General features: G+C 42.3%; 1 protein-coding gene across 3 annotated transcripts in view; it reads right to left on the reverse strand.

The window, feature by feature from the left end:
• lpgat1 (lysophosphatidylglycerol acyltransferase 1) overlaps window positions 1–12,411 on the reverse strand; it is an 82,030-nt gene that overhangs the window by 43,428 nt on the left and 26,191 nt on the right. For all 3 annotated transcript variants that reach the window (XM_063055828.1, XM_063055827.1, XM_063055826.1), the window contains 2 exons: window positions 8,463–8,581; window positions 4,332–4,427 (listed from right to left, as the gene is read on the reverse strand). In XM_063055828.1, the coding sequence (XP_062911898.1) occupies window positions 4,332–4,427; window positions 8,463–8,581 (215 nt within the window). The remainder of the gene's footprint in view (window positions 1–4,331; window positions 4,428–8,462; window positions 8,582–12,411) is intronic.

Below are 12,411 nucleotides of genomic sequence, written 5' to 3' on the forward strand. Positions count from 1 at the left end.
TGTTCCACACATCTCCTGTTAAGTGGCATAGTGACCCAAATAAACAAAGGGAATCCTGTCTATTTTCTCAATTAGATGTTGTTCTTTAAAAGTTGTCCCAAATAAATGGCTGCCCTGATTAACCAATGGCCCAATTACCAGAATCCACTTTAGTAATAAAGAAAGGCTCCTGACTTGAACAAAGAACACGCTGACTGATCTGAAACAAAACGGAAATGTTTTAGACTAGACATGCACATCAAACAGTCAAAAAACAAACATGTCTGGGTCAGATGGCCCAGCTCAAAACAGTCAGTAGACCAACAACTGCAGAAGCAGAGTAATGAATGAAGAGCAGTTTCTTTGATGCACTTTGGATGGAACCCAATTACAATATTTTATTACCATTAGCTTACTATAGTCTACAAATATCAACAGAAACACAAATCACACCACTCACAGTGCATGATCCATCCTGTGACAGCAAGGAAATTGTAACTGTGATCAGGAAGTTACAATTCTGATTACTAATGAATTTAATTAGGCATCACTCATGCCGTGCTTGTGATGCTGGGGCTGCAAGTGAGCTTTCCATCGCACCTGGCGTACATCCGTGCAGCTCTGCATGACAGTAAACGTGACTTTGATGCTGACCAGAGACCATCAGTCATCAGGAGGACACGAATGAAAACAATCATTCGCTTAGGTAAAGGTCTTGCCGAATCAATTAATTTTGTCAAAAACAACAGGCCATTTGCCGGCTTTTCAGCATTTTATTTGATGTTAATTGATCTGTATTTCAGTGCTTTTAACCAACTCTTCGAAACACATTGCATATATTTGCATTGCAAACAAAATGCTCGCCAATTGTGTCTTGAAAATTTTGAATGGCCTCTATAACTATTGTACTTTGAGAAAATCTCAGATTTCCACAACCCTGATTCCATTATTGACTGGTCCAGGCCTGATTTTAAGATTTTAGCCCTTCCTTTATCTTGCATTAAGGGAATCTGATTACTAACAGTGAAGAGGCGAGCAAGAAAAATTTTTTTTTTTTTTAAATTTTATTTGGATAAGGAGTTCACAATTATCATGTACTTTTTTCACACATAACCTTTTCCATTTTTTTATATGTATAAAACTACAATTATTTATACATTCTTAAGTACACATTGAGATGATATAAAAGCAAAATAAACATTTAAATAGATAATTATGTACTGTGGTAAATCTAACCTATTAGGCTAAGTAATGAAATTAGTTGTTATAACATTATTTTCAGATTGAGATTAGGTTAGAATATTTTCTCTATATTCACCAGTTCAACTATGATTATTCCATCAGTTATAACTGAAGCACCAACAAAATTATGTTTCCACTAACAAAGAAAACTAACTATTTCTTTCTGATGCAAATCCACTTCCATAAATCCTTTGTCATCTTCACAATGAACCTAAACTGCTGAACATCACCTACCATCATGCAGAATACATACAACCCGGCAGCTCTTGTTCACATCGCCAAAATTCAAGAAACCTTTCAGCCTGAGAAGTTCCACACATCAAAGTTGCTGGTGACCGCAGCAGGCCAGGCAGCATCTCTAGGAAGAGGTACAGTCGACGTTTCAGGCAGAGACCCTTCGTCAGGACTAACTGAAGGAAGAGCTAGTAAGAGATTTGAAAGTGGGAGGGGGAGGCGGAGATCCAAAATCATAGGAGAAGACAGGAGGGAGAGGGATGGAGCCAAGAGCTGGACAGGTGATTGGCAAAGGGGATATGAGAGGATCATGGGCTAGGAGGCCCAGGGAGAAATACAAGGGGGGAGGGAACCCAGAGGATGGGCAAGGGGTATAGTCAGAGGGACAGAGGGAGAAAGAGAGAGAGAAAGAATGTATGTATAAAAATAAATAACGGATGGGGTACGAGGGGGAGGTGGGGCATTAGTGGAAGTTAGAGAAATCGATGTTCATGCCATCAGGTTGGAGGCTACCCAGATGGAATATAAGGTGTTGTTCCTCCAACCTGAGTGTGGCTTCATCTTTACAGTAGAGGAGGCCGTGGATAAACATGTCAGAATGGGAATGAGATGTGGAATTAAAATGTGTGGCCACTGGGAGATCCTGCTTTCTCTGGCGGACAGAGCGCAAGTGTTCAGCAAAGCGGTCTCCCAGTCTGCGTCAGGTCTCGCCAATATATAAAAGGCCACATCGGGAGCACCGGACGCAATATATCACCCCAGCCGACTCACAGGTGAAGTGTTGCCTCACCTGGAAGGACTGTCTGGGGCCCTGAATGGTGGTAAGGGAGGAAATGTAAGGGCATGTGTAACACTTGTTCCGCTTACAAGGATAAGTGCCAGGAGGGAGATCAGTGGGGAGGGATGGGGGGGGACGAATGGACAAGGGAGTCGCATAGGGAGCGATCCCTGCGGAAAGCAGAGAGATTGGGGGAGGGAAAGATGTGCTTAGTGGTGGGATCCCGTTGGAGGTGGCGGAAGTTACGGAGAATAATATGTTGGACCCGGAGGCTGGTGGGGTGGTAGGTGAGGACCAGGGTAACCCTATTCCTAGTGGGGTGGTGGGAGGATGGAGTGAGAGCAGATGTACGTGAAATGGGGGAGATGCGTTTAAGAGCAGAGTTGATAGTGGAGGAAGGGAAGCCCCTTTCTTTAAAAAAGGAAGACATCTCCCTCGTCCTAGAATGAAAAGCCTCATCCTGAGAGCAGATGCGGCGGAGACGGAGGAATTGCGAGAAGCGGATGGCGTTTTTGCAAGAGACAGGGTGAGAAGAGGAATAGTCCAGATAGCTGTGAGAGTCAGTAGGCTTATAGTAGACATCAGTGGATAAGCTGTCTCCAGAGACAGAGACAGAAAGATCTAGAAAGGGGAGGGAGGTGTCGGAAATGGACCAGGTAAACTTGAGGGCAGGGTGAAAGTTGGAGGCAAAGTTAATAAAGTCAACGAGTTCTGCGTGCGTGCAGGAAGCAGCGCCAATGCAGTCGTCGATGTAGCAAAGGAAAAGTGGGGGACAGATACCAGAATAGGCACGGAACATAGATTGTTCCACAAAGCCAACAAAAAGGCAGGCATAGCTAGGACCCAGATGGGTGCCCAAAGCTACACCTTTAGTTTGGAGGAAGTGGGAGGAGCCAAAGGAGAAATTATTAAGAGTAAACCAGCAACTTTGATGTGTGTTGCTTGAATTTCCAGCATCTGCAGAATTCCTGTTGTTAGCCTGAGAAGTTCCTTGACTTACCAATTGCTTACAGCTCCTTTTTATAATTATTTTTATACTTCAAATTTCCACCAACTTCTATTTTGCTCAGAGGTTTCAAGATTCAGGTTTGAAAATGCCAGAAACGGCCAGGAGTTAAAATGAGATGCTTTCACTCCTTCAATAAGTTAGGAACTATGAAGAATTTGAAGTCCAATTGCTTTGAATGTTACAATGAAATTTAAGATTTGGAGGATGCAAGCGTTGAAAACATTGTATAAAGGAAGTTCAAGTTGATCATTTTCCCTGAATAACATCATTTGTTACATTTTTAAAATAACTGGTCAGCTGCATGTGTTCAAGGACAATCTGGTTCAGAAATATAAAATAGTGTGGATAATGAAAGCGGGCTGTTGAAGCAGCTCAAGTGGGTCAGGCAGCATCTGTGGAGGGAAATGGACAGTCAGCAGTTTGGGACGAGACCACTCATCTGAGCTGGACTTCCAGATGATGGATGCTGATCAACTGTCCATTTCCCTTCATAGATGTAGCCTGATCTCTGGAGTTTCCACCTGCTTGTTGTTCTAATCCAAATGTAACACCTGCAGTCTCTTGCGTCTGTGTGAGATGATGTGGTTGCCAATTAATGATACAAACACGTATCCACAGTTAGTCATCCATCAGAATGACAGTATTTTAGTTCAAATAAAAACTGGTAATTTACAAGACAAAATGGAAATGATGTAAATACTCAGCAGGTCAGCTGGAATAGATATTTTGATGGTACCATAAATCTGACATAATCATGACCAGTCTATGCATGAGCACTTCCGAACTGCTTAGTACCCGACCCAAATCCAATAAATAAGTCAGGTCGCATTGGACAGGGGTTCAGTGACCAGATTTCAGTCTTTCTCGTGGATAGACCTTGCAGCTTAATAGTACAAGCTTAAGTCTATCTGATGCAGGAGTGCATTCACCAATCTACATAACTTTATAACTCTTAATACACATATTCCAGTATAATTTTCATAACTGTACAAGCAAAATGCTCCACAGTGAGGAGAGGCTCTTTATTTAAAACTTGGAATAACCATAAACATTTGTGCAACTAATTAACAAGAGACGTATTTCTCTCACCTGCTTAATGAAGAAGTCCCCATGGATGAGTGAAACGATACCGAAGTTTGTAAACTTAAAAATATATTCCATTAGCCACATCATGTGGCAAACTACCTGTTGGATGAAGAAAAACAGACAGTTCAGTATCACAAAATAATGGCTGTGGAGGACAATTGCTGGAAATAGTCAGTAAATCAGAGGATATTGGGACAAAGGGTTTAAAGTTCCCAGAAGGAGCTACTTTGAAAGTGTAAACTAATTAGGAATCCTATGAGGATAAATGCAACAGTCTATTTACTTGCTCAACAGCAACCACTTATAATGTATTTCCCTATATAAATCATATGCAGTCCCAAAGGATAGTTTAAGTTTTCCCACTGGCACCTCTAGAAACAAAGCCTGTTTCTTGTTCTACCACTGCATGTCCGTTCACTAGCACCATTGATTACGCTGTCAAAAAAAAAACCTTTTTCACCTTCCATTACTTTTCAGATCAGCCATTTTGTCTTTTTTTTTTAAAAACCCAACCTTTCCCCAACTTTGTAACTGCTGAAAACTGGGTTTCATCTAATAAGGCATGGTGTTTTACTCCATGCCGATAATGTCCCGTTCAATATTTCTGGTATTTTTTGTTTTACCAAAACCCTTCTCACATTCCAGCTGGTCTAATCTGGTGATATACTTCCAGCAAGACAAAGTTAATCTAAAAATACTAGTCTGGAAATTAAATGGAAAGAGGAGAATTATTGAGGAAGCCAAAGGGTTTTAATGCTGTAGAAAACAATGAAGAGTAAAAAGACATTGCCTATATCAAAATTGGAAGGGCGAGAAAAAATATAAGGGCAGTTATTGAGAATGTGAGGAGACTAAAGCAGGATTACATAAAATGGAGGTGCTTGGTAATAAGTGAGGACTCAGTGAGTTAAAGGGTCTGTTTTCTTGGTGCATGACAAACTCAATTTAAGTACCTCTTAACAATGGCATTTATCTGATAATATGCCATTAATCAGGTGCGTTTGACCATCAAAATGCAAGGTAAATCCAATCCATCCAATCTCCACTATATAAATACTTATTTTGTTCACATTTACTGATCTCGCAAAGACAACAGATTTCACACCGTACAAATCAGTGATGATAAACCTGAACCTGACTGGTTCTACATTTTGAAAGGCAGTGATGCACTCTCCGACAAGTGGCAAAATATTCCTCACCCATCTGATCTTGTATATGATGAAGAATCCAGACACCCTTTGGGTTGTTATGTGCTGATGCATTCACACAGAATACCCAGCCTGTTACAATAAACACATGATTCATCAAGTTAACTTCAAAGTCAATGCTGACATGCCACTTTATTAATTGTAGCAGATTACACAGAAGCTGCCAACTTGAACATCAGTTAGAGGGGCTCAGAGTCCATCTTGTTGGAAAGGGCTTGTTCTTTGCACTTGTGGTAATCTTCACCACTAAATCTCATCCAGTCATATGTGCCAATTAATCCTTGACTGCAATGTTGAAACTTTAGAAAAATCGGATCTTTTGTGGGGATAACTTGGTGAGCTTTCTTGTTAGCTTTAAGAGTGAAGTAACACAAGCATGAAAAAACACCAGACGGAACGGTCCTGTTATTATTGCACATCAAATTGATTTCCCAGACTTACAGTAAATAATGTTTCACTTCATTCAACAATTAAAAGGATGCACAAGCAAGAGTGAAAATCAATACATTCTCTTGTAAATACTGATAATTTTTGCTGGAGATTATATGGTCATTGTTAATGCAGCCTGCCAAAAGAATTAGACAAGACTATAAAACACAGGAGCAGAATTAGGCCATTCAGCCCATTGAGTCTGCTCCACCATTTCATCATGGCTGATCCCGGTTCCCATTCAACCCCACACACCTGCCCTCTCTCTATATCCCCTGATGCCCCAATCAATCAGGAATCTATCAACTTCCGCTTTGAATATATCCATGGACTTGGTCTCCACAGCAGTTGGTAGCAGACCATTAAACAGATTCACCACTCTTTGGCTAAAAAAAAAAAAAAAAATCCTCCTTACTTCTGTTCTAAATGGCTGCCCCTCAATTTTGAGGCTGTGTGCTCTAGTTTTGGGTACCCCCACCAGAGGAAACAGCCCCTCCGCATGCACTCTCGCTCGTCCTTTCAATATTCGGTAGGTTTCAATGAGGTCCCCACACATTCTACTATACTCCAGTGAGTACAGGCCCAAAGATGTCAAATGCTCCTCATATGTTAACCCCTTCATTCCCGGAATATTCCTCGTGACAATTGTGAAAAGTTGGCCATAGATTGGAACTTAAGAGTAACAGGAAACAATATAATGTGATATTTAACTATGTTAAACTTCTTGTTCAATGATCACGAAAAATTCTCATGAAAAACCCATCCTGAAAAGCAATTTCATCAGTTACTCTAACATTCAGCAGCTTTTCAACAAAGCAGCTTAAATGAACAGGAAAGGCGGCGTCAAGTTAACTAACCTGATGCTTCACCGAGCATTAAAGTACTTCCACCACTGAGATTTACAGGTCATATCTGAGGATAAAACTTAAGCAATGGAGAACCCAGAAAAACTTAATGCAATTACATAACAAGGTGAAGTCTTTAACAAAAAAAAACACTGACTAAAAGTAGAAGATATACTTTTTATACACCTCAGACCTTTTGGAAAGCTAATGCAGAAATTGCAGGGGCTTTGGCAGAGGTAATTAAAACATTCTTTGCCACCGGTCAGGTACTGGAGGACTGAAGGATTGCTAATGTTGTTCCATTGTCCAGAAAGGAACCAAGAATAAGTTGGGAAACTTTAGGCCAGTGAGCCTAAAGTCAGTAGCAGGTAAGTTATTGCAAGGCATTCTATGGAACCAGATATACAAGTATTTGGATAGACAGGGCCTGATTAGGGACAGTCAACATGGCATTGTGCATGGCGGGTCATGTCTAACCAATATTATAGAAGTTTTTTGAGGAAGTTACCAGGAAGGTTGATGAAGGAAAGGCGGGGGATGTCTACATGGACTTCAGCAAGGCCTTTGTTGAAGTCCTGCATGGGAGATTGGTCAAGAACATTCAGGATGAGGTAGTAAACTAGATTAGACATTGGCTTTGTGGCAGAAGCCAGAGTGGCAGTAGATGGTTGTCTCTCTGACTGGAGGCCTGTGACTAGCAGTGCCCCACAGGGGTTAGTGCTGGGTAAGTTGTTTGTCATCTATATCAATCATCTGGATGATAATGCGGTAAACAGGATCAGCAAATTTGTGGATGACACCAAGACTGGGGGTGCAGTGGACACTAGGAAAACTACCAAAACTTGCAGCGAGATCTGGACCAGCCAGAGGAAAAAAAATTAATTATTTAAAAAAAAAATTAAAAAAAATAAAAATCGGGCTGAAAAATGGCAGATGGGAGTTTAATGCAGACAACTTCGGCACGACCAACCAGGATAGGACTTGAACGGTGAGCGCTAGGGGACTAGAGAAACAGTAGAACAAAGGTATCTGGGAATAGAGGTCCATAATTCCTTGAACATAGTGTCACAGATAAATAGGGTCATGAAGAGTGCTCTTGGCACATTAGCCTCATAAATCACTGTATTGAGTACAGGAGTTAGGATGTTATTTGAAATTGTAGACGAGGTTGGTAAGGCTGAATGTGGAATATTGTGTGCAGTTTTGGTCACCAGCCTACAGAAAAGATGTAAACAAATTTGAAAGCGTACAGAGAAATTTTACAAGGATGTTGCCAGGACTCGAGAACCTGAGTTATCGGGAAAGGTTGAACACGTTTCGACTTTATTCCCTTGAGCGCAGGGAAATGAGGGGGAGATTTGAAAATTATGAGGGACATAGATAGGGTAAATGCAAGAAGGCATTTCCCACTGTGGTTGGGTGAAACTAGAACTAGGGGTTGTAGGTTAAGGGTAAAATATTTAAGGGAAATCCATGAGGGAAACTCTTCACTGTGACTATGACTTTATGTAAAGCAACAACAACCTGTGTTTGTGCTGCCTTTGAGAATCATGGTCAAGAATTTTATGGAGGCAAACTAAAAAGGACGACATTGCGGTATAATACGAGCAGGAATCATTGACGAGCTCACAGAAATGGGTTTAGAACCTTACCGTTCCTTTGTCTTGCAGGCACATCATGAGGGTGCAGACATCACCTGTCGCCTGATGGTTCACCAAGACTACCGCTTCATCTTCGGTAACTGCTTTTACATCATCTCCCCATTCAACCACTAGGAAAGAAAGAAACTTGTAGCAAAAAATGTCCACAGAAAAGTGACCATTCAATCTAGACAAGTCATACAGTGTTCTCACTTCTCTCTGCCTAACCTTGTCAATGATTCTTCAAACAAGCAGTTGAGGAAAAGAATTCATCATGTTTCAGTTCGGTAAACATGATTTCACTTGGACTTGCGTTCCTCCAACGCACTGGTTTCCTTCTAAATGACACTGACTGCAGCACACGATGTGATAACAGGCCATCAAAACCAGAGACAAGAAAATCCGCAGATGCTGGAAATCCAAGCAATACACGCACACAAAATGCTGGAGAAACTCAGCAGGCCAGGCAGCAAAGAGAAAAGAGTAAACAGTTAATGTTTTGGGCTGAGACCCTTCTTCAGAACTGTAAGACATTAGGTCCTGAGGAAGGGTCTCACCCCGAAACTCCCACTGTTTACTCTTCTCCACTGATGCAGGCTGGCCCCCTGGTATCACAATCAGGTTTAATGTCACTGGCACATGTCATGAAATTTGTTGTTTTGCAGCAGTACATTGCAATATGTAAAAATAAAAACTATGAATTACAAGTATATAAAAATTAAATTAAACAGGTACTGCAGAAAGAGAACAAAGAAAAGTGAGATAGTGCACATAGATTCACTGTGCATTCAGAAACCTGATGGCTGAGGGGGAAGAAGCTGTTCCTGAAACATCAAGTGTCTTCAGGTTCCTGAACCCTCTCCTTGGTGATAGCAATGAGAAGAGGGCATGTCCTGGGTGATTGGAGTCCTTAATGATAAAATGCCACCTTTCTGAGGCTTCACTTTTTGAATGTGTTCTGGATCCTGGGGAGGCTAATCCCCAGGATGGAGTTGGCTGAGCTTACAAGTTTCTGCAGCCCTTTCCAATCCTGTCCAGTGGCCTCTCCACAACAGACAGTGAAGCAACCAGTTAGAAAGCTCTCCATGGTACATCTGCAGAAACTTGACAGTGTCATTGGTGACATACCAATTCTCCTCAAATTCCTGACTCTCTGCAAAGGTTTTATATATTTTTCTAAGCATTTTATTTTTCTCACAAGCACCCATCTAGTGAAATATCCTGTGTGAGAGGAAAACTGACAGGAACGAGAGATTACAGTAAAAACACTGTTTCTTTGTTTAAAGTTGCAGGGTGGTAACACTTTTCAAGGTCACCAATGAAATGATTCCAACTTGCTTTGAAGAAGTGAAAACTAAGTCATGATAAATTTTAGACAATTCTTGCTAAATCTGTAATTCTAAACTATCTCTTTGATTGTTGATAGTGGCTTACTGCTCACAAATGTTGTGATAGAAGATGCCATCAGCAGGAAGCATGTTCCACAGAAGTTTCACAAATCTGCACCAGTTTTCCTTCATTAACTCAATTTTGTTTTCTCCTAATTATCATTTCTAGAATTATCACTGCAACAAAACTTGACTGGTGGGCAAATGTGTGTAACTTTTGTTACTTCCCAGTCATTTGTTACCACCATATAAGAGTGTACTGGAAAATTATGGGCAGCTCGTCCATGATTTCCACCTGCACGTGTCTGGAACTCACTCAAAGCACTTATTTATGTCAGACACTCTCACCAACCTCTACGGCTAACCTCTAAGTTTGAGTGTGTTACGTACCCCGTAACTGGGTTGCCAAACCAGCAGAAATGGATCACCCAGTTGGAGTCTGGAGTACTAGAACTAAGAAAGTTTTATTAAAGAAACAAGCAACACAGTAATCGAAAGGATAATAAATGCAACAATTCAACAATGATAACCACACATGTGCACAGAATTAAGATAACAGCATCAATCAAGCTCTATCGTTGTCTAGGGGTAAATGACCAATTTCAAAATGACTCAAAGTTCAGTCCAGTTTAGTAGTTCAGTTCGCAGTAATCGTTGTCATGGCGATGGACAAGGTGGGGAAGAGAGACATAGAATAGGAACAACTCATCATTCAGCACAGCTTCACTCACAGACCAGCGAGATGGCTCACAAACAGCATTTGGGCGGGTCCTTGGTGATGTCACCTGAGGTCACCGACTGTGACCCCTCCTCCAGATGCGGTCGATCCTCTGCAGTGTACCCGGCACCCAGGCAAGGGCGGACACACACCGGGTTCCCGCTGATCGTACCTTTCCACCCTTGTCGTTGTCTGGCACTTCTCACCCACTCGTGAGAAGCGCACCGTTTCCAGGGTCTCGTTACCTCGGGTGGCGTGTGTGTCTGTCTTAGCGAACCTGTCCCTTTTTATCCCCCTGCTGGGGTATCGCCTGTCCATCACTTCAAACAGTTCAGGGTTCAAAGGGGGGAGCCGCTCCAGACAGCTCTTCCTCCCACATCCCTTCATTACACATCTCCAGACGCTGCTCCATTGTTCCTTATCTCTCCTTCCCCTGAGGGCAGGTGGCAGACCAACTGCTGATGCCACTGATGCTAGCCCAGGCCAGCAAACATCTTAATTTTATGTGTATTCTCGTAACACTTCCCCCCTTTAAGGATTTTTACCGGGAGGTAAAAATTACAAACATGACTACATTATCTGATACATACACAATATACATCTTTAACAGTTATTTAGCTAATACAGAGAATTTGAAATTGTCAACACCTTGACAGACAGTCATCACATTTTCTGTTCCTTTTACACGTGTTATTAATAATCCCTTAGACCAGGCTCCAACTCAGCAAACTTCATAGTGGCCAAAAACACTGATGAATTGCGACCAATGTAACCTCTCATTTGGTTTTGTCCCGGACCACAACAACAAGGGTCGTCCCATTCCGACTCAATTTTCCCTCGCAAGGGCTTAGTAGGAGGGGGACGGGTATTGACCGCAGAGTTATTGCAAAACTTCCTGCAGTACCCCACCATCTCCAAAAGCCTTCTGAGGGCCCTCTTGTCTGTCGGGGTTGGGAGGTCAGCGATAGCCTGCACTGTAGCTTGCATCACTGCCAGCTGCCCCTGTGTCACCACAATTCCCAGGTAAGTGACATTCGTGTGGCCGAATTCATTTTTTCCAAGGTTCACTATCAAGCTGGCTTCAGACAGCCGTGTTAAATTGCCAATACACACCTCTGTGTTCATCAGCCCTTTAGTCACTGAATTACTCGAAAAATATGGGTGTTGTTTACTTGGCTGCCCTATTGTAACAGACATAACCCAACGTCCCAGTTCTTTGCATTTCCTCGGGACAATCAAACACATGGGTGCGAGTCGTTTAATTACTCCTTCGGGGATTAAGGGAGAGACCTTATCAGTAGACCTGGCCAAAACAATAGCCTTCTCCCATCTGACCGATCCCATCCTAATCTTTTCAAAATGGTTTTTTCCTCTTATCAAGGGGCCCCTAGCTTCATTGATTTCCACGCTAACACCGACTAGGTTTGTTAGCATATCAAAAGCCGGTGACCGTCTCAGTTCGCGTCGGTCATGATCAATAACATTTTTCCCCCTGGGCAGCCGGTAACTCTCTTTCATGATTCCACCAACTGTTTCCTCCAGCACCGCAAAATGTCCACCGGGGGGTACCTCGTGGGCCATGTTAAAAACCTCATCCCCATAACTCTTTTGCACCACCCCCCACTCCTCATCTGCGGATGCTGTACTTGATTTCCCTTTCTTCCTTAGCACTTCCTCGTCCGCACAATAGCTTGTCAAGGCTGTGTCAGAGAGAGCGGTCTCTGCCAAAACCATCAGCCCCTCGTCTCGCTCCTGCGTCTGCACAAATTCTTTCCTGGCTACTGCTACGTCCGTCCCAGCTCCCTCACTACCTCTTATCTCACTACACCCTGTCTCATACAAGGTTGGCAGAAAT

The sequence above is a fragment of the Mobula hypostoma genome, chromosome 8 (assembly GCF_963921235.1).
Source record: "Mobula hypostoma chromosome 8, sMobHyp1.1, whole genome shotgun sequence".
Taxonomy (NCBI): Eukaryota; Metazoa; Chordata; class Chondrichthyes; order Myliobatiformes; family Myliobatidae; genus Mobula; species Mobula hypostoma.